At 56.2% G+C, this 21,204-nt stretch overlaps 1 protein-coding gene and 1 long non-coding RNA gene across 5 annotated transcripts; one reads left to right on the top strand and one right to left on the bottom strand.

Moving 5' to 3' along the window:
* Positions 1-58: 58 nt before the first annotated feature.
* MAP1A (microtubule associated protein 1A) lies at positions 59-20,828 on the bottom strand. Of its 4 annotated transcripts, none has more exons than XM_069558798.1 (7): positions 20,144-20,828; positions 19,088-19,189; positions 11,069-11,151; positions 10,662-10,802; positions 2,161-10,435; positions 1,803-2,023; positions 59-1,614 (listed from the first exon to the last, which is right to left on the bottom strand). In XM_069558798.1, the coding sequence occupies exons 1-7, from the start codon at positions 20,379-20,381 to the stop codon at positions 1,459-1,461; spliced, it is 9,216 nt and encodes a 3,071-aa protein (XP_069414899.1). In that variant the 5' UTR covers positions 20,382-20,828; the 3' UTR covers positions 59-1,458. The 4 variants fall into 4 exon arrangements, with proteins under 4 accessions (XP_069414899.1, XP_069414900.1, XP_069414901.1 ...); XM_069558799.1 differs by having other exon boundaries at positions 1,803-2,020; XM_069558800.1 differs by lacking the exons at positions 19,088-19,189; positions 20,144-20,828 and adding an exon at positions 14,046-14,183.
* LOC138423207 (uncharacterized) lies at positions 16,917-19,774 on the top strand. The gene is made up of 4 exons (XR_011250178.1): positions 16,917-18,225; positions 18,441-18,689; positions 19,180-19,274; positions 19,612-19,774. It is a non-coding gene; the product is annotated as an uncharacterized lncRNA (long non-coding RNA).
* Positions 20,829-21,204: the final 376 nt, after the last annotated feature.

Raw genomic sequence — 21,204 nt, 5'->3', positions numbered from 1 at the left:
AGGGCCTAGCAACTGAGCAATGTGTAGTCAGAAAAAGCCTAAGCCTCACTGGAGCATCTGTAATGAACTGGATTTATTGTTAGAGTTGGAGGCGGCTCCGTTACAGCAGCTGGGAACTAGAGCAGGGAAGAGTGGGGAGGAGCAGAGCACAGCAGCACGGGAGTGGGAGCTGGAAGAACACAGGCGGGCTCGATCTGGTTTCCACACAGTCATCTGGCAGAGTCCTGACAAGAGCGTCTGGATTTCTCAGTCCCGCAGCAGTCTGGCAGAGCTCTTATTGGCTTGCTTGGGGTGAGGTCCTCTCCCGGGGTGGTATTTTCAGCCTGTTTTCATCTCCCTCAGTCAGAGTTCAGCCTTAGCTCAGCTTCCTCTCCCTCTTGCCTTCCTCCCTCACCTTATCCCCGAGTCCTCTGGCATGGCCTCGCCTCCCAGATCCTCTGTCCCAGGGTGTGGAGCTGGAAAGGCAGCCAGCGTCCCCATTTCAGCTGCAGGATGGCAGAATGGAATGTTGGGGGAGTCACACATTGCTGGGGTGTCAAGTGTTGGGATGTCAGGCAGTGGCTTTTAACCCATTACACACCAGGCCACAGCAGGTGACCACATGCAGATAAGCCAAGCAAGTATGAGAAGGGATCAGGAGAGTTGGAATGGGTGGGTGAAAATCTCCAAAGGTCAGGGAGCTTGGAAAGATTCCGTAAGTGATGCCGGGCTCTCCTTGCTCCTTTGTGCTGCCCAGCAGGCCTGGTCTGGGCATGGCTCTGGGATGTGAATGGTATGAAGCAGGGGCTGGGAGGATAAGCTCCTTTCTTCTCCTCACCTATCTGTTGGTCAAAAAAGAGCTTCAGGTTTTGGATTGAGACATTCAGACACGGAGGCAAGCAGTGGGACAGTGTAGCAGTGGTGTACCCCCAGATCCCTGCCAGAACCCAAACTCTGACGGGGAAGGGAATGGGAGATGGACCGAAGGGCGCAGCTCTGAACACCTCACTGACAGTATCCTGCCCCCAGGTCACATAAATTACTACTGGAAGTCCTTCTGTGGGATGCTAAATTATATAGATGAAGAGGTCCCTGGGGCTGGGGATATGACCTCCCTCCATGAGGGAGGAGGCTGCTCGCTGAGGCCCATCCTCACTCTCCACTCCATCACCAGCATTGGGCAGTGCTAAGAGAGGGTATCACTCCAGGGTCCTCAAGCATCAGATGACCTTGTGTCCTAATTTTGCATTCTTTCCCTATCCTAATCCTGGTTACCTTTGGTTTGGAGACTCCTTTCAGACGTGGATGAGGGGGAAGGATGACCCCTCCTGTTAAGCCCAGCCTAAGTTCCCACGAGACATCCTGTCCACCCCACCCCCTCCCCCAACTCCCATGTCCCTCAACCCCAAAGGACTCAGCAGTAGCCATCGTCTAGGGGAGCTGGGGGAGCGGATCCTCAGGGAAGGGAGAGTGGCTCTTTCAGAACTCAATCTTGCAGGCAGGGAAGGACTCGTCCTGCATGACCACGGTGCTGCTGCTGGCCAGGACTAGAACGTTCAGCTGCTGCTGCTGCTCATGGGTCTGCTGGTACCACTCACGCGTCACCTCTGTGTCATGAGTAGGGATCAGAGTCACCTGGGTAGGAGACAAGACAGCCTGAGGTGAGAATGCGGAGGGAAGGGAAGTTGGGGGGATGGGCACCTGATGGTTCAGGAAGGACCAGAGCAAAGGCTCCATCCTCCTTTCATGAACAGAGACTGTGTTCACTGTTGCTCTGAGCAAACTCTGACCAGACCTCCTCCCTGGTGTTCCTTGCCACTCACCTGAAGATTCTCCCCCCACTGGGCCTTGCCCTCCAGCAGGGCATCCAGCACAGCCCTGCTCGGCTCGCCATTGGCAGGGTCATTCCCACTGACCACATAGTAGGATGCACGCACTCGTCGGAAGAAGTCAAGGTCAGCAGTCTTGCCGCTGCAGTGATTCGGGATGTAAGCGAGATCCACATAGACAGGGGCACCAGAGCCGCCCTTGGAACCCAAGGCTGCTATAGAGACAACACAGGACTCATTGTAGAGGGAGAGGAGAATTCTTGTGGCAACCGTCTTCCTTCCTCCCACTGGAGCCCCTAACCAGCCCACACCCAGACCCAAACCAGTCTCCCACTCTCCACGTTATACTTACTTGGTCCTGCCTTGAGTCCATTGACTAAGCCTTTGGACATGGGGCTGTGTCCATCCTTTTCCTCTGCTGGGGTGACCTGGCTTGCAGTGCTGCGTGGTCGGGGTGGGACCCGGGAGGTTCGATCTGCAGTCCCTTTACCAGGGGTGGGTGAGCGTTTTCCCCGAAGATCCAGACGGCGGGCAGGAGACGCTGGCTTAGCCCTACCCGGGGCCCTGCGGCCAACTCTCCCCTGTGCCTTTTCCTTCTCCCGTAGCCTCTCTACCCTTCCAGACTCTGAGCTGAGCCCCTCAGGGTCAGCCATGCACACGTCAGGACGGGGAGGGGCTGGCCGAGGGTCTGGCTGGGGGAGCGGGGGCGGGTCATGGCCGGGCCTGGGATGGTGAGTCCCACTGACCCCACCAGCTTTGTCCACAGGCAGGAAGTCCCCATCTTCATCTGAGTCAAGGGCTGCCTCAGCTGTGATGGATGGACACTCCTCAGTTTCTGGAGGAACGTCAGAATCTGACTGTGAGGAGCCTGAGTCACTGGCTGACGTTGGGGGTGTCTCATCTGCCACGGGGCATGGGCCCCCTGTGGCCCCTGGGGCTCCTGCCCGGCGCCGCCCCCCTCTCCCTACTAGCCGAGCCTCCTCAGTTGAGGGGTCACTGTCATCCGTGGACCGAGGGAGAGGAGGGTTCAGAAAGGAGGGGGAGAGCTCCCCGCGGTGGGGCCGGGGTTCAGTGGCACATCCCTGGGGCCCAGCCTCCGTCTCGGGGGAGCCGCTTCTAGGCTGGTCTCCAGGGGCCGCTTCAGGGCACGGCGGCTGCTCAGGGGAGAGCAGTGTGTCAGGCCGGGGGCTCCTCTCGGCTCCCTCAGGCCAGGCCCCACGCTCCCAGGCAGGGCAGGCCTCAGCCTCGGCTGGGGCAGGGCCCGGGGGCTTGGGGCTGGTTTCAGTTGGACCATTGGTGGCACCATCTCGGGAGGGACCCTGGGAGGGGCTCAGCTTCTTGGCAGCCGCTCCTGAGCACTCCAGGCGACAGGGCAGGGTGCCGTCATCCATGTCCCCGGGTAGGCTCGGAGCTGGAGCTGGGGCCAAGTCCAGGGACGCTGGAGGTGCTGGGCTCAGAGAAGCAAGGTCCCAGAGGCCGTGGGCAGTGGCTTCCATTCCTGGGACCAGCTCTATGGACCCTGGTTCTGCAGCTCCCAGACCCGGAGGGAAGCCCTCAGCCACACTTGAAATCACAGGGGTGGTGGCCTCTGAGGAGGAGCCTTCAGACAGCACGGGAGAGGCGGGCCTCGGCAGACTGGAGAGGAGAGGGGCGCCGGGAGATCCAGGTGATGGGAGCTGGGGCAGCGACGAGTCCAGGCTGGGGGCCTTGGTCACTTCAAGGTACTCATCATGCCGGGCTCTGGCGGGGGGCCCTGGAGCCAGAGCCAAAGCCCGGTCCCCAGAGAAGGCAAGTGACCCACAGGGTGCTGAGCGGGGTTCTGCTGGGGAGGGCAGCTGTGGAGGCGCCGGCTGCAGTGAGGAGAAGCCAAAGGCTGATGCAGGGAAGTCCAGGCTGGGTCGGGCAGGACCCAGGTGTGAGTCCGAGGAAGGGCTGGTACGTGCCTCGCTTTCGGGCCACAAGGCAGAGGGGCCAGCGGGTGTGGGGTATGGGGGACTTGGGGACTGGGCCTCTTTTTCGGGTTGCTCCCGAGCCCCCTTCTCCAGCTCTGAGTCACTGGGGCTGTCATCCCAGGGACTGCGTCCTGGTTCCTTGGGGGAGGGGGTTCTCCGATCTGGACTGCAGCTCAGGATGTGACCATTCAGCGGCGGGCTTGGGCCTTGGCTCTGGGGGATAGGAGCACGGGGAGGTACTGCAGGTGGGGTGAGGCTGGGGTCCATGCCTAGCCCTGGCTCAGGCTCCTGCCTGGGGGGCACAGCGGGTCCTGCCAGAGCTGCATAGCTGAAGGCCGGAGTGTCGAATTGGAGGCGATGGGGTGAGACAGGAGATGAAAGCTCCTTCTCTGCAGGTGTGTCTCGGCCAGCAGCTTCCTCCTTGGTTGAGATGTGGGGGGGCCAGTCCCCAGCAGCTCCAAGCGGAGGCTCTCTAGTGGGACAGGCAGGACCCAGCCCTGTGAGCATCATCTGCTCGTAGATGTCTGCGTACTGGAAGCTCCGCTCATCCGGATAGGGAGTGGGCTCTCTCTGCTCTGGCTCGGTCTGCTCGGGCTCCTCAGAGGCATGGCTTTCACTGGCCTTGGGGACCTGTGAGCTCTGGGGGCTGTGGTCAGGAACCCCCACTTCTTCTTCCCTTTCCTCTTCGGCCTTGCGGTAGTCCTTCCCTAGTGGGGAGTATGGCCCGCCTTCCAGCTCAGCTGCCCCCTCCTGCACTGCAGCCACCACACCATCATCCTCAGCTGTGTCCCAGGAGAAGGGTGCACGAGTGTGTGGCTCTGGGGCAGGCGTCGGGGGAGCGGGAGCTGGGGAGAGGGGTGCAGGGGGCAGGGGTCTGTCCTTGGGCACCCATGGTGGGATGTCAGCCAGCCAGGAGCGGGTAGTGGGTTCGTCCCTCATGGGTGGCAGGAGCTTAGGATCTGGGATGGGGCTCTCTTGCTCCGGGGCCGGCAGAACCCTCTGTGCAGCCATCTCAGGTGGGGAGGCCGGAGGAGAGATGATCTCAAAGGGGGAGCGGGTCAGCTTGTCCTCTTCCTCTGGTGGCAGCCCAACTGGTGACTCCGCAAGCCAGCGCTCCACCTCCAGCCCCTTCTGTGGTGCGGGCTCCTGAAAGCCCTTGAAGTCCGAGGCCCAGGGACTCTGGGGTGTGTGCTCCAAGGGGGGCACTTCGTGCTCATCGTCCGGTCCCTCATCGAGGAAGGTGCTCTCCCGCTCTTCTGTGTACCGTGGCCGGGCCCCCGGGCCCCCCAGCTCATGAGGGAACCAGACCTTCCGCTCGCAGCTCAGCTCCTGCCAGTACGTGTCCTCCTCCAGGACCACATCCTCTCTGCCCCTCCAGTACGTGTCTTCCTGCTCAGATGTGTCCTCCCACGTCCGGGCAGGCTCTTTCTGTTCTCCAGCCGGTTCTCTGCTGCTTGGAGGTGTTTCTCGCCACTCCTGGACCACATCCTGCTCCTTCTGGTACTTCTCCTCCTGCTCCCAGGCCTTGTCCTCCTGCACTGGGCTCTCTTCCAGCCCCAGAGTTTTCCTCTTCTCCAGCACAGCTTCTTTCTGTTCCACAGCCTTGACTTTTTCTGGAGATTTTTCCTCTAGGATCTTCTCCTTTGGTGCCATGATTTTATCCTCCTGCACAGGGCTCTCCTGCTCCTGAGTTTTGTCCTTCTCTTCCAGAAATTTATCTTTTTGTTCAGTGGCCTTAATCGTTTGTTCAAGTGCTTCAGCCTTCTGTTCGAGAGCCCAGTATTTTTGAGCTAAGGCCTGGTCCTTCTGTTCTGGGGCCTGGTCCTTCTGGGCCTTGTCCTTCTCTTCTGGGGCCTTGTCCTGTTCAGAGGCTTCATCTTTCTGTTCTAAGGCCTTCCCCTTCAGTTCAGGGACTGTGTCTTCTGGAACAGTGTCTTTATGTTCCAAGTCTCTGATTTTTTGTTCTAAGATTTTATCTTTCTCTTCTGGGACCTTGTCCTCCTGTTCTAGGGCCTTGTCTTTTGCTTCTAAGCCTCTGTCTTTAGGTTCTAGGTCTTTATCTTTTCCTTCCGGGGCCTGGGCCTTCTGATCAGGGGCTGTGTCCTTGTGTTCTAAGCCTCTGTCTTTAGGTTCTAAGTCTTTGTCTTTTCCTTCCAGGGCCTGGGCCTTCTGATCAGGGGCTGTGTCCTTGTGTTCTAAGCCTCTGTCTTTAGGTTCTAAGTCTTTATCTTTTCCTTCCGGGGCCTGGGCCTTCTGATCCGGGACTGTGTCCCTGTGTTCTGAGTCTCTGCCTTTTTGTTCCACAGCCTGATGCTGTGGCTCCCCAGCCTTGTCCTTCTCCTCCAGAACCTCATCTTTCCGACAGATGGCTGTGTCCCTCTGCTCCGTGACAGTGTCCCTCTGTTCCAGGGTTTGGCCCTGCTGCTGAAGGGCTTCATCTGTGGGCTCAGGTCCCTTCTCCTTCTGCTCTGGGGGTCTGTCTTTCAACTTTGGAACTTTGCCTTCCCACTCCATGACAATATCCTCCATGGCAGGGCTTGGCAAGGACTCAGGGCTCTTGGTGAGGGAGCTATCAGGTGTGAGAATGTGTTCACCCAAGCTTGTGATCACTCCGGGTGAGCGCCTCCCATCGCCTAGCAGCGCAGTGGGAGAGAAGGAACTGGCGGGTAATTTTCCATCAGGGCTCTCATCTGTGATGTCTGCCCGTGCGGAGTATCCACTGGTCCCATCTGTGGGAGGTGATGCTGTGGCTGCCTGGGCTTCTGGAATAGACACAGGGGCTAGGTGGAGAGCGGTGTCCTCAGCCTGTATCAGGGGCCCCTTTTCTTCCTTTCCAAGGCTTAGTTCCCCAAACTGGAGGGTGCCAAGGCTTTCTGGAGACAGCTGCTTGGAAGAGATGTCCAGCGAGGTCTCCTTGCTGGGACTCTCCTCTGAGAAAGACAGTGACCGGGTGTCTTCTGGCGATCCCTGCGGCCACAGGTCTGTGTGGAGGCGCTGCTCCGTCAGGCCACAGGGAGATCTCGGGGTGGCGTCTTGCTTTTTGGCAGCATCTGGGGAGACCACGCTGAGGACAGAGAGGGACTCTGCCTCTTCAGGGGAGAGGCCTCGGTCAGGAATTCGGAGCACCTCCTCTTTCTGAGGTTCCCCAAGTTCTTGGAGTGAGGTTCTCAAGTCTTCGGGTAGGGCTTCTGTTTCTTGAACTGGGCCTGCGGGCTCTCCCACCTCCATAGTCTCAAGGACGATGGCTTTGTCCTGTTCTGGCAGCAGCTGGATGGTGCGGCCGGCCTGTCCCCCAGCTATGCTGATGGGTACCTCCTGGGCCTGGGGGCTCCTGGGAGAAGTCACCTTCTCTTCCTCCTCCAGTGCGCCCTTGTCAGGCCCTGGCTTGGCGGTCTCTTCTGCAGCAACTTCCTTGCCCACACCTGGGATACTCTTGGTATCTCCCCAGGAGTCTGCTTCCTGAAAGTCTTGGGGCTCAGACTTTTCCTCCACTGGGGACTGATGAAAGGGCGTGTGGGTGGCACTGGGTGGGCCAGATGGTGGCGGAGAGGCCATCTTCACTGTGCTGTCATCTGGGCTGAGGCAGCGCTCCTCCGCCTCTCCAAGGGCTGGTTCCCCTGGGTGGAGGGCGTGCCCAGGGGCGGCAAACATCGGGGGTCCATACTGACCATGCAGTTTCTCTGACATCTGTACATTGGCGGTCTCCTCTTTCTCTTCCTCCTCCAGGGCCCTCTCTCCAGATAAGCCTCTCCCTACCATCTCTCCTCTCTTCTCTGACTCTCCAGTCACAGAGAAGTCCTCATAGGGTGGTGACTTGAAGCCTTTGTCTTCTTCCAGTGAGGAGGTGGGTGAGATGGTGCCGGCCGATGGCACGTAGTCCAGGCCCTGAGTGGCTTCAGTGCGGGATGAGGGGATGCTCGTGACCGTGTCAAGCAGCAGGGAGCTCTTGCCCGTCTCCTCTGTCTGTGGGGCCGTGAGTGAAGCCACGGACTGGTCCTCGGCCACGGACGTGGCAAAGGAAGAGAGCTTGTCACACTCAGTGATCGAGGTGGCCGAGGACACGTGCTCCTCTTCTGCCAGAGGGGCGGCCACCATGTTGGGGGGGTAGGTGAGTTCCGTCTCTGGTGCTCCGTAGGCCTTGCTGGCGGTGGCGGGAACAGCGGTGTCAGCAGGCTGGCTGGCCTCAAAGGGGCCGGGACCTTCAGGCCCAGGGAGGTCATAGGTTCCTGTCGGAAACCTAGGTGGGGCCGCGCGCTCCTCAGGCTCGTCATGGATCTCTTCATCCGAGATGGTCTGCTCGGTCTCGGAGTAGCCAGGGATCGTCTCGTCCTGGATGTAAGACACGTGCTCAGTGGCTCCTGCTGGGGTGGCCAGGCTGTTTAGGAATGACGAGGTCTCCTTCTCCGGGGCCTTGCCTTGGAGTCCCGGTTCCCGGCCGCCGAGAGCCTCTTTGCCCCTTGGCGTCACCTTCAAGGCTTCTTGCATGTGCTTTTGGTAAAAACCCTCTGCCTTTGTCTCCTCTTCTTCCTCCTCATCGGAAGGGGGCAGCTCCTCCATCTCCTCTAACTCGGCCTTCTCTATCACATCTTCCTTTACCTCAGGTTCACTTTCCTCTCGGGCTTCTGTTCTGTCAGGGAGCCCCTCGGCTTCCTTTGGCTTCTTTTCCTCCCAGGTATCTTTCTCTTCCTCTGTTTCTGCCCCAGAGTCTGGGCCTCTGTTCTTGCTGCCTCGTTCCTCAGGGACGTCTGGGACAACCTCTTTCTCCTCCATCACAGGCACTTCTGCTTCTAGCCCGGGGACAGAGGGTGGTGCCACCTGAGCCACTGTGCTCGGGAGTCCCTCCTCAGCAGTGTCCGGGGGGAGCGGTTTCTCGCCTAGTCTTGCGTCCCTTTGTTCAGTCAGCAACTCCCTCTCCTCACGTTTCAACTCCTCAAAGTCCTGTGTAAGGTCTTCTGGTGAAGACAAGGCCAGCTCCCTTGCTGGGAGGGGTGCGGCCCCCTTCTGGGCCGGGGGTGTGCGGGGCTCGGAGGACAGCTCCTTCTCCCCACGGGTAGCCCGGCTCTTGTCCACTTTGACTCTGCCGGGGGCCTTGGCTTTGTAGAGGGTCTTCCGCACCTCAGGGGTAAAGGGCTTCAGGTCTGGCTTGGAAATCTTTTTGACCTCAGGTTTGGTGTCTTTCTTCTTCTCCTCCTTCTTGGCATCCTTCTTTTCCTCCTTCCTTCCTTCATCCTTCTTGAGCTCCTTCCTCTCCTTCTTGATCTCTTTTTTCTCTTTGTCTTTTTTCTCTTCCAGCTTTGATATCTTTTCTTTCAGGTGCTTCTTCCCCACTTTGTCTTTGATCAGCTTTCGCTTCTCTGCCTTCAGTGCCTCGCTCGACTCTGTCTTCACCCTCTCGGGCTTGGCGGGCTTCTCTGGGGGCTTCTCAGACGACTCTTTTGCTTTCTTTTCGGTCTTGGCTAACTCTTTGGCCAGTTCTGAGCGAGCCTCCTTGGCTCCCTCTTCGGCCACCTCCTCCCGTTTGGCCAGCTTGCCCACGGGTGTCTTGGTCGTGGCCTTGAGGCTCTCTCTGCTGTCAGCTCGCTGTTTGATTTTGCTGGGTTTGAGGTTGGCAGGCACAGCCCCAGTGGCCAGATCCTTCTGTGTGGCCACAGGGTAGCGCAGGAAGTCCAGGTGTCGAAGCTTTTCCAGGCCCTCCAAGATCTTGTTCTGGGGGGCATTCCCTGGGAAAAGGACGCGCACGATCTTCTCAGTGGGGTTGGCTGGCAACCAGACCACCAGAGCAGTGATGGAGGTCAGGTAGGGCACCGAGATCTCAGCCTCCTTCCCATTAGCCAGCACGATGCCCGTCTTGGCTTTACTGTTGCCTGCCCACTTTTGCATGAGGAACTGCATCTCCTTGCTGTCCTTGACAGGGTTGAGGACGTACATGTCCAGGCGGCCCACACCCATCTTGTGGAAGAGGGTGAGAGGTTCTATGGTGTTGCTGACCACGCGGTACAGGGGCTCAGCCTGGATGCCCAGGCGGTTTAAGTGCTGCAGAGTGAGGCAGGCCTCCTCAATGCTGCGCTTGGCCTTGCGCGAGGCATCCGGCAGCCGCAGCTTATCGGGCACATTGAAGAAGACAACCCCCAGCTCGGGGGAGATGAGGTTCTTCACCCAGTCGCTGTAGCTGCTGGAGCCCTGGGATTGCTCCTCTTCCAGTTCTGCCACTTTGCGCTGCAGAAGCCCGTTGATGCCTGGCAGGTTGTCGGCCCCGATGTGGGTGAGCAGCACCGAGTCGATGCGGTCCAGATGCCGCACTAGCTTCCAGAAGCAGGACTTGCGGTCAGAGCCACCGTCCACCAGGATGTTGAAACCATTAACGGCAAAGAGGGCCGAGTCCCCGCGGCCGCCAGGGAAGATGTAGCAGCAAGGCTTGGAGAGCTTGAGGAAGCCGCCTGAGGTGGGGGGCTCCAGCAGGTCGAAGGGGGACGGCACATCCACAGTCTCAGAGACGTACTCGGAAAATTCAGCCACGCCGTCCATGGTGGGCAGCGTGGGCTCAGGGTTTAGCCGGAGGTGCAGGGTCTCTTGGGAACTGGATAGTCCCAGGTGGCTCCAGTCGCCCTCCCCTAAGCAGGACACGGTGAGGAAAGCCTGGATCCCAGGGTCTCTGTTGCTGAGTAGTTGGGCAATCTGGAGGAATGGGAGACAAAAGGCCTGATCAGGTCACTGGGGTTATCTCAACCCGACTCAGATTTAACCTGCTAGTCTCCATCTCTCTCTGAGGTGATCTCCTACCATTCTGCCAGCATCCCCGGTGGTCAAGGGCCATAGGATTTTCCCTTCCTTGGATCCCTCCCCACAGCCCTAGGCACACCCCATGTTCTATTCCTCCTAGACACTGGGACATAGGACTCACCTCTGGGTTGTGAAGGACCTGGGCAAAATTTTGATAGGAATAGGTGCCACTCTGTAGGATGAGGTCTCCCCCAGGCTCTAAACTCTGCCCACTCAAGATCAGCAGTTTGTGAGCTGATGGGCTGCTGAGGAGGTGGTGAACCTATAGCAGAAACAGAGGATTGGTCACAATGGAGGAAGCCCAGGAAAGGGCACTGAAGGTTCCAGGTCCCCCTCAGCACGGCAAGGACATGCTCCCCACTGGGAGCCCCACAGCACCTCCAGGTGGGGCTGGAATTGTGAGGCAGCTTAGATGGCAGAGAGAGCGTGGTTCAAAGCCAAGCCTGGGGATTCTTGGCACTGGCTGGGGTGGGTTATGGCACTTTCAGCAGGCCCTTGAGGCCAGTGCGGCTCAGGCCCTGGCCTTACCTCAGAGCTGATGCTGTCGGCACTGGGGTTTACGAGGATGACAGTCTCTAGGATCTCACTCTGGTGGCAGAGGGTCCTCTGGCCTGAGGGAGAGATGTAGGAATTTGTATTGAGGGAAGTGGGTAGAGACTAAAGTGGAGAGGCATTGTGTAGGGCAGGAGAGGAAAAACTGCACTATCAGAAAATGAGGCTGGGGGAAAGAGTAGCCTGGCTCTCCTTGATCCTGCCACTTTGGGACCTGCTGAGTAAGGTCTGGGGACTGGCTCCGGGCTGCAGTCCTTCCCTTCCAGGGTTTCCTCCTTCCGCACTGGCTGTCTGCTCCCTCCCCTCATCTAACACCCCCTCTGCCTGGAACTCCCGCCTCAGGCTGCCCTGCTGACAAGAACCTTTTGTCCCTCTCTGTCGCTCTGGAGCACTAAGCTCCTGGTGCTGCCTGGGGATGGGGGGCTCAGCTGGAGGAGGGGCTTCTGCGACATTGATCCTCACTCAGCCTTCTGCTCACTAGCTTGCCTCTGCCCAGGGCTTTCTTGCCAGAGTGCCTGGAAATAAGGAGACGGCAGTGGGTACGGACTCATCCTCTTTTCAAACTCCCATCCGAGGCCTAACATCCCATTCCAAAGGCCTCAGAGCAGTCTGAGCTATCTAAACCCTAGGGAGTTACAATGCAGAGGAGAAACAGGACCTCTTAATCTGTTTTCTGGTTCCTCAGAGGCCAAGCCTGCACTCACAAACACAGTCATCCTGTTCCCAGCACTAAAGGTTTCCGTCTCCCACCTCAGCTCCACGTCCCCAAGGCTCCTGGTTCACTCCCCACAACCTGACCTCTCCGAGAGAACAACAGTTTCTCCTCTCACTCCTGTGCCTCTCCTATGGGCCTTCTGTCATAGGGAGGGGAGTCTGGGGTGCACAAACAAGAAACAGTTAAGATAGGAGAGGTTCAGTGTGTTCCCCAGGCTACGGGGGTGGGGTGGGGGACAGAATACACACCAAGCAATGCAGGAAAGAAAGTGCTAGGTTAGAGAGGAGATCCCGAAGAAGGGTGCTGCCAGCCCTGGCTCCTCTCGCCCTCACCGACTGAATAGGTGGTCGGTGTGGAAGTGGGCTGTCTGGAGGACACTGGTGGGAGGACTCATAACCTGTCCCCCAGACCCTCTTCTGTGACCCAGCGCTCTCTCCTCTCTCTGGGGCTCAGACAAGAGGACCCCGGGGCCAGGGCCTTTGTTAAGCGGAAGAGCGATGGTGCCAGGATCTGGCAGATCTGGCAGCTGCAGGGAAATAAACTACCGATGGTGCCGGAAGACCAAGGCCCACGCAGGATGGGCGGGGCCCATGCGGAGTTCAAGGGTTCTCTTCTGTTAACTTGCGAACTGAGGGACGCTTTGAGGTCAGTTCAGAGGATGAGAACCACCTCGGAGTCAGCAGGGGGCAGAGCTTGGGCAGGTGAGGGATGAGGGACTTCAAGGATTCAGGGAGCAGCCAGCTCAAGGCGGGCTCTAAGTAGTTTAGATTTGGAAGGGCAGCTCCACCACCTCCTGCAACCCCAGCACAAACGCCCAAGGTCAACACACTTGAGCTAGGAGGATCAGAAAAGGAAACATCTGTGATACAGTCCAATTTGCTTTCTCTCCACTGCCTCTGTTCCCCCCCAGTCTGCCATCGCCCCCAACCCCGGCCCCCTACACTGGTTTGTAACCACCAATTCCGGTCTTGGCGTAAGACCCTATGGCTCACCCTGGGCGCTCTGGCTGTGACTGGCCACTACGCCATGGTTTGTATCCCGCGCCCCTCCTTTTCGGGGCCGGGAGGAAGCCCTCTGCCTCTCTTCAGCTCCCCTCGCAATCCCACTGAAGGCCACGGACTTGTTTTGCCGCTTTCTTCGGAGAGGACTGCTTTGAGTCAGGGGCACATCCCCAGGCCAGGGATGGGGTTAGTGGGGGCGGGGGTGGCTGCGGGTGCGGAGCCGGGAGGGCAGGTGTCTCCGCAGTGAGGCGGGCGGGAGGGGGCCGGGCAGCTGCAGTGTGCCGCAGTGTGTGAGTGTGCGCGCTGAGCTCCGGCTCCGGCTCCGCCCCCGCCCCCACCCCAGCATGACAAGTCATTTTCTTGGCTGCCTCTGCATGGGGGGTGGGGAGGGAAAAGGGGGGGACGCCGAGAGGAGAAGAAACCGGCTCCTCTGTTCGGAGCCCCCATCTTAGGAAGAGAAGCGGAGATGGGGGTGGGGCCGTGACTGGGAGCCGGCTGGGTTGACAGCCCTGGGAATGCGGGGCAGCTGCTGGGGAGCGAGCGCTCCCCGTTTCCGAGACGGCCTCTCCATCCCCGGAGGCAGCCAGAAAGAGGGGGCTTCGAGTCCAAGTTTCAAGCTCGAACGTTGCCGGGAATGGGTGTGGGGAGCACACCGCACACCGGCTGGTCTGTGAAGAGGCGCGTGCCAAGTCTTAACGACCCCTTCCTCCCTTCTTTTCCAAAGTGTCCCCCACCTTCCCTTACTTGGCAAAAACTCGCGGTCCCATTCACCCCCCTGCATCGGAGCAGCTGAGCAATCCAGCAGCTGACACACAGAGACTCTCCCATTCGGTGCATTCCCACAACATCCGCCTTTCCCTCTAATTCTTCTGTCTCTACCAAAGACACAGCCCGTCTCTAACTCCGTCTGAGCCCCAGGCCGCTGGGCAGAGCCGGTGACACCACCCTCTGCGGCTGCCCCTGGGCGGCTGCACCCAGCTCAGCCCAGCTCAGCCCAGCTCGCGCGGTGGCCTGTTACAGTGCTGGCCCCAACTGGCCTCCGCCTGGTTCTGGGTCCAGGCTGGCCCCACAGTCAGTTCATCTTCTTGGCTCCCCACCCTGCCCACCCCCGCCAGGCTAGTTCCAGACACAGTAGATTATGTTATCAACTCCCTTTCCTATTACCCGCATCCCACCTCCTCATCACAGCATCCCCCACGGCCGCATGCCAAGTCCTTTGGCCCGGTTAGGTTCTTACCCGGGATGTTGGGGGGAGACCCTCATGGAGGCTGCTGCTCCGGCCTCAGCCGGCAGCTTCAGAGAAGAGTCTGCGGCACTGGGGTGGGAGTTGGGTGGGGGGGAGGGGGGCGCTTGATGGTGAGGGCGGCGCCAGGGCGGGGAAGAGGGGCTGGTCCATGACGAGGCTCTAGAGACTTAACTGTTTCTTTGCCTTCACAGTGTCAGCGCTCTAGTGCTTCCGCTTGGCTGGGGGCTGAGGAGTCGTCTAGCAGCTCAAAGAGTCAGGGTGGTCTCCAGTGGCCTACGGGGCGGGGTCCTTCTCCCCCAACCCTGCTTAGTTAAGATACATTCTTTTAGTGTTAGCTAAAGACCCAAACTCTGTGCTACACATTGCCGGGGATATAGGAGGTTGGGCCCTCCCCTTTCTCTCAGGAACCATCTCCCCTCAGACTGGGGGAATGACCTTCAGTCCCTGGAGGAGCAGGAGACAAAAAGGCTGGGGGTCTAAAAGCTTAGGGTAGGAGTGAAGGGACTACTTGAGAAGGCTAGGGATGACAGAAAGGAGGCAGTTGCGCTGAGCTCTGCTGTCTTCCGAGCCACAGCTGTAGACATTCGGGGAGGGAATGTGGCAGAAAGAAGTCATTTTAGGTTGGGGGGTAGTTTGAAATTCTGGAGTGGACACACAGTCCCTAGTCCATCTCTAGCCCGTCTAGGGTGGGGCACAGGGGCCCTAAGACTGCCTACAATTCTGTGCCAATGCAGCACAGCACAGCAACCACACAGGCACTGATACTTGGAATTCTTGTTCTTTGAGTATGAAGAGGCATTTTCTGAAGTTTCAGGGCACATTCTACCTTTCAGTGAAATAGTTAAAGGGATGAAGGAAGATCAGCAGGGCCCCAGGCCTATAAGAGTTTCTTTCTATAGACCAATTATTAAATGTCACATAAAGTACACTTTGGACTAAAAAGATCTTATAATGACTTTGTAGGGTGTTGGGTCCCTGTTCTTGTCTCTGTACTTTGCTATGTCTCTCTAATGTCTTCATTTTATAGGGTCTTAATCCTTTTAACATTGGTCCTGTTTCCCTTAGCCTCTTCTGTCTCAGATTTGGTGACACGCTCTAGGACTCAAAGAGAGGACCCAGGGAGCTCTAGCACTGAGTTCCAACCGGTGATGCTCAAGTTCCTACAGGGTCCTTCCCTGCCCTGTTCCCTCCCATCAACCCTCCCTAGTCCTGGGCAATTCCTCCTGCTTCCTCCCAGTGACATCCACTCACTCTTCCCTAGCACCGGCTCCACCCTTGCCCCTGGCTGCCAAGAGCTGCTTTTGAAGGTCAGAGAAGCCAAAATAGTCTCTGCTCTCAGTATCCCCATCCCCCGTAAACTGGAGAGGAGAGGAGGAGCTGAGTCACGGGGGGGGGGGGGGGGGGGGGGGGGGGGGGGGGGGGGAGGACTAAAGAGGGGGAGGAATCTTTGCTCAGATCTGGGGATGCAAAGCAGTAACATGGCAACGGCCCCATTTGGATAGAGGAGGCCATCTGCAGAGACGTACAACACAAACCAGGCTGAGTTCCGAGCATCACAAAGGGGAGACACTTCCTTTCTGCAACTTCATAGTTCTTATTTTCTCCCACCTCGAACCTTCTCTCTCCTCCCTGCTTTCTAGAGCTCTCTGGAGTGTGCTAAGAGGGAAACTTGAGTAGACATGTGGTTTGAGAACAAAATAACATTTCCCAGACCATTGCAGAGCCCACCCTTATTCTCAGCTATCACCCCCAAGGGCCACACCCTGGGCAAGGTTCCAACTCACAGTGGAGTTTTCCTTCAGCCCTCACCATCTGAACAGCCTACCCACCACAACCACACCTCCATCCGCTGTGTTCCTTGGCTCTGCTGCAATGCAATGGTGAGATGCCAAGGAAGAGAGGCCCGAGCTCAGACACAAAGTGAGATCAGAAGTCCTGGATCTGAGATCTGACTCTGCCATTTTACTAATCATGTTTTTAAACAAGCCACTTAAGGTTTCTGAAAGATGACTTCCTGAATTCCAAAATGAGTATAATATTAGTACCACCCTCCAATAGCGCCACAAGGAGTAAATGACATAAAAGATGAAAAAGTGCTTCATTCCTAGAACCTTAAACCCGTAATGCACAAATGCCACTGGAAGTCTGTCTCCCTCTTGTGGAAGATTTATGAGAGGTCACCTAGGTGATCAGGAACTCCTAAACCAGAATATCTCAACTCTAGATTAATTTAGCTCCAAGGTAAAGCCATGACTCAAAGTGCCTGTCAGAAGGGACTTCACGTACTCTTCATGTCCCTCCTTTCCCATTTCTGACATTGGTGCGAACCCCAGTTCTAGGGGCCAATGAGCTGCTGTATCAGTTCAGAATAGGCTTCATGTTTGCAGAAGGAACAGAACTAACACTTCCTGAGCACATCAGTGGTGATGCAGCATCAGAAAGAAGGCTTCCAAACTGGCCCTTGAGCCTGTGTCTGTTTTAGTCCCAGAATATCAATCATGAATTATAAATTACGAAACCCTCTTCCTTCCTATATGTGCTCAATAGTAGAAGCAGTATCACAGTTCTGAGCTTAAATAACTCCCAGTGTTCTAATTGTTTTGGGGTTTGTTTTAAAATGCTTGGAAACTCCAGAGTTTGTTTTTTTTTTTGCAGGAGTTAGAAAGGAAGCTTCCAAGTCACCATTGGAGACCAAAGTGGTACAAAATTCACCTTGGAAAGCCTTTACCACATTTGACCACTAGAAGGAGCTGGGCCACTGACTCTCCATCAAAGGGTCCCCTTCCTTTCTGTGTGTGTGTGTGTGTGTGTATGTGTGTGTGAGACTCTCCATCAAAGGATCTCCTTCCTTTCTGTGTGTGTGTATGTGTGTGAGACTCTCCATCAAAGGGTCCCCTTCCTTTCTGTGTGTGTGTGTGTGTGTGTGTGTGTGTAAAGGGTGGTGGAAGGAATGATTGTACTCTCCCTATGTGTGTGTATATGTGGTGTGTGTGTGTGTGTAAAGGGTGGTAGCAGGAATGATTGTACTCTATCATCACAAGATACATTTTTGTCCCCCCTTTTCAGCATTTTGACCTAGGGCTCGAGGAGAGGTGAGAGAGATGGTGGCCCAGCCTGTGGGGTGGGCAGAACAGATAAAATCGTAAGCTACTAGCATATGCCATGGAGCTCATCCCAGCAGCCTGGTTGCCTTGGCCTCCCCACTAATGGAAGCTGAAGGGAGGGGCAGTGTCTGCAGCTGCTCTGGGCTGACTGTTGTTTGTGGGGACAGCTGAAAGAGGAGCCAGCAGGGGTGGGGCTGTGGCTGTCTTGAGCCATGTAGGTTTTTCCAGGAAATTATCCACTATTCTCCAGGGACAGAGACAGGCCACCATGAAAAATGTCCAAACCTAAAAAAATTTAGAAGTAAGCCCTGATATTGGGTATAATTGTCCTAAGCTCCTTGAGGGCACCATGCTAAAACTCTGTTATTGAAAAGATCTGGTAGGTGTTTGTATATCAGTCTGAGAGGTCCCTGAGAGTAACTATGCATTTCCCTGTAAGTATTTTCCCAAGCATCCCCAAATCTTCATCTGAAGAATGGCTAAGTTTTTTGGTTCAAGTTCTCTTCATTCTTACATCATTCCAGAAAGCATCCTTCTCTCACATCCATGTCCAAAAAGACAAGGTTCGAAAATTCAGCGTGAATTAATAACAATCAGCAGATACTTCCCAAACTTCAATTGAGTCATTAATTTCATCTGCTGTCATCCCTTTCTCCAGCCTTGCACCAAAGCTCCTAGGATTAATAAAGTGGTAAAACTGTCGATTTTCACATTGTTAGAGCTAATGGAGGAAGCCATGGCGTAAGTATACTAAACAGAAGGAAGTCTCAAAACAGCGACTGGTTAGCTTCATAGGAAGCCAGTCACATCAAGAAGATGCCAGCCTCTAGAAGGAGCTGGGCCACAGCATTTTCAAAATGCTGCACATAGTTCTAAGATAATATAGCATTAGTCACATTAAACTTGTCTTCTCTCTCCAGGAGCAGCTCTAGAGGGACAGGTGATCAGGGCAATGACCAACGATGTGGCAGTTAGCAGGAGGAGCAGAACAAGAAGGGGAAGTGACTGTCTAATATAATGGATAATTGAGAATCATCTGCATAAGATACAAATTCAGTCATTTGATGGTAAGGACTGTTGAACTGGGTGGATTTATATTCCAGAGAGACACTGGTGTATGAATTGGTTTGCCGACATTTACCAATAACATGACCAGATGCCCAAGCATTTTTATAATGTGATGTAGAGCTTTCTGTAAGTCTTCCCATAGGTACTGTCATGGAATAATAGCTTCTAAAATGTTACTTTTCTCAAATTCCTGACCATTTCTCCCACACAGCAGAATGGGAAACTGCATCCTGCAAACTTTGATCTCAGAGCCAAATCTCAAAGTATGGCTAGCTCTTGCAGCAGTGAACCCAGGAAACCCTGCTTCCACTTTGCATTTGATGGTGCTCATCAGCCTTTGGGTCAAGGTTTCTGCTCTGTTCTGAACATCTGCTGACTGAGCCAAAGGAGGAACCAGAAACCCTAGAGGCTGGAGGATAGGCTGTGCAGCCTGAGGGAAAGTGCTAAGCAAGGATCTGAAAAGGTGAGTGGGGGAGTTCAAGGGTCCCTGTAAAGGGAAGCAAGAAACCCAGGGTATACAGAAAGGGGAACACAAAAAAGAGAGTGAACTTTTACATAGGAGATGATTAATCACTCAAGAGGTACCTCATTCCCTTAGTGCATGTTGGCTGTCCTTAAACCACCCCTTATCAGGTAGAAATTACATTCTCCAGGCTTCCTCCACCATCATACCATTTGTCTGTGAAGTGACCTGGGTATGTGGAGATCACTATAGAGCTCTACAGCATTCCCCTCAGGAACCCCTCCCTTCTCCCCAACCCAAACTTCCCACAAGGTCAGTTCTGCCAGAGAGACTGGACCTCTGCTCTTCTGTGACCATCCCTCACCCACAGCACCGAGACAAATGACACTAGTCCTAACCTTTGACCTCTGATGAGAAGTGAGCTAGATGCCGGGTAATGAAGAGTCTCAATTGTTGGTTCAAGTCAATGGATGATAAATCAATGTTCCAGGAGAGAATGCCTGTGAGAGAAAAAGAAACAAAGAGAGACCCAGATAAGGTCAGAGGGACTGGACTTCGGGGAGCATTTCCAAGCTCACAGAAGGGGTAAGGAGAGGGAGGGGATAAGGATGGTTGTCATGATCAGCCTCACTAATGTATTTAAGAAAGGTGGCCAGTCCTATGTCTAGCTCCCATCCTGTACCATTCTTGGACTTTGCTTGAGCTAGGGGAAGGAGGGCAGTTTAGGCTAAATTTGGTCATTGGTGAATTTGTATGTAGGAATTTTCTTACAGAGTTGCCCAGTTGTGATAGAAGTGACACCCAAGGGCCCATTTCCAGATACTAGGGGCTGCCTTCCCAATACAGCTAAGTAGGATCCTGGACTTTCCTCCTGTGGCCCCCTCCTTGCCTCCACTCCTCCGTGGCTTGCTTCCACCCGCAGGTGGCTCCGCAGCATTGCGCCACAGGCAGTGGAGGGCTGAAGAGCTTGTGGCCACTAAGGTCACTCTTTCAGATTGGCCGCTAGCACTGGGATATTTGAGATCTGTCTGCAGCATTCAGAAAGCACACTGTGCCTGTTCAGGAACCCTAAAGAAGAAACTAAGGTAGGGACATGGACTCTGCATGGGATGGTGAGGACTTTCAGGACCTCTGGCCCAAGACACTGCGGGAGAGAGGGGTATAACCGAGGGCATCCCCACCCAGGCAGTGCCAGCCCCCCCACCCCTACCCCCACCCCTGCCTCAGGGAGATTGCGGAATGCCGTGGGGCGTGAGGCGAGGATGGGGTTGTGAGATGCTGGCAGTTTGGGAGGATACGAACGCGTGACATAGAAGATGCAGGTGACAGGGGCTGATGATTCAGATTAACAGGGCGCGCAGATCTCAGGAAATGCACACTAGGGATAGAGGATGCAGACGGCAGAGAAGCACGGGATGGAGGATGTCCCGGGCGCAGCCAGGACAGCAGCTCACCTTGTTCAAGGTGGGCCCGAACGGCCCTCAGCTGACTCTCTGTAGCGATATCTCCGATCACGATGAGCAAAGAGTGCTTCCGCAGGTCCCAGCGTGCCGCCGCCACCACGGCTTCGGCCTCGCGCAGCGGCTCCGCGGGGTTCTGAGCCGGCGGAGAGCCGGGGCTGCGGAGCCCTAGCCCGGGACTTGTCTCCATGGCAACGCCGCGAGGCCGCCCGGGCCCAGCCTCGGTCTCCATGGAAACTCCGTTGGCGCGCTAGGCCAGCCGCGTCCGCTGCGGGGAGAGTGCGCGCTGTTCTTAAAGGCCGACAGCAGAAGTCGTTCATTGGCTGCTGCCTGTCAGGGGGCGGAGCACTGGCGCCGCAGGGGCGGGGCTGCGGCCGCGACGCTCCGGCTCTGCGGTGTCGCTGGGCGTGGGGGGCGGGTACCGAGGTGGGGGCATTGGCTTTCCGCCTCCGTCATCACTCGTTTTCAAGAGGGAGCTGATAGTCGGACTAGAGTAGGGGTGGGGGCTCTGCGGGCCGGGTGGAGGGGCGAGTCTTTTGCCTCCGCGCCAGAAGAAGCTTCTAGGTAGTCTGTTTCCCGAGTAAGTGCTGTCTGGCAGTTCCGCAGCCTCGACTGTACTGAGGGGAGCCATCTTGTCCCTCTCTGCTTGAGTTTGGTGTATCCTTCAGTCGGTGTGTCTGTATTATCGTTGTTTGGAGGTGGTTTTTGTTTTTTTTTTTCTTCCCTCCTGTCACTGCCTGCCAGGGTCCTAGATTCCGTCCTCGGTTTTTCTGTCCTCATTGCCCCAGGCCCTGGGTGTGCTCTGGAAGGCTGTGCAGTATCAGGACGGACAGAATGACCTTCCGGCCCTGAGTCCCTGGTGAGTTGTTATTCCGAAGATAGTGGTTGGCTTGTCTCCATCTCTACTGAGTGCAATGAGCTCAGACTGCAGCAAGGGGGATTTGAGTAAAACCCAGAAAAGTCCTTCCCAGCTACTTGTGACACAGTGAATTGGGTAACCTTGGGAGACAATGGTATTAGTTCTCCCAGGGAATTCTCAAAACTGAAGGGACAGT

Source organism: Ovis canadensis, chromosome 18 (assembly GCF_042477335.2).
Source record: "Ovis canadensis isolate MfBH-ARS-UI-01 breed Bighorn chromosome 18, ARS-UI_OviCan_v2, whole genome shotgun sequence".
Taxonomy (NCBI): Eukaryota; Metazoa; Chordata; class Mammalia; order Artiodactyla; family Bovidae; genus Ovis; species Ovis canadensis.
This window is presented reverse-complemented; position numbering and strand designations above follow the sequence as displayed.

What these genes read in the sequence shown, in the direction of transcription:
- MAP1A (XM_069558798.1), bottom strand. Translation starts at nt 20,381, where the DNA reads ATGGAGACCGAGGCTGGGCCCGGGCGGCCTCGCGGCGTTGCCATGGAG. An exon ending in CCGACAGCATCAGCTCTGAG is followed by an intron (nt 10,803 to 11,068) that starts GTAAGGCCAGGG and finishes TTTCTGCTATAG; the next exon opens with GTTCACCACCTCCTCAGCAG. An exon ending in AGGTCCTTCACAACCCAGAG is followed by an intron (nt 10,436 to 10,661) that starts GTGAGTCCTATG and finishes CCATTCCTCCAG; the next exon opens with ATTGCCCAACTACTCAGCAA.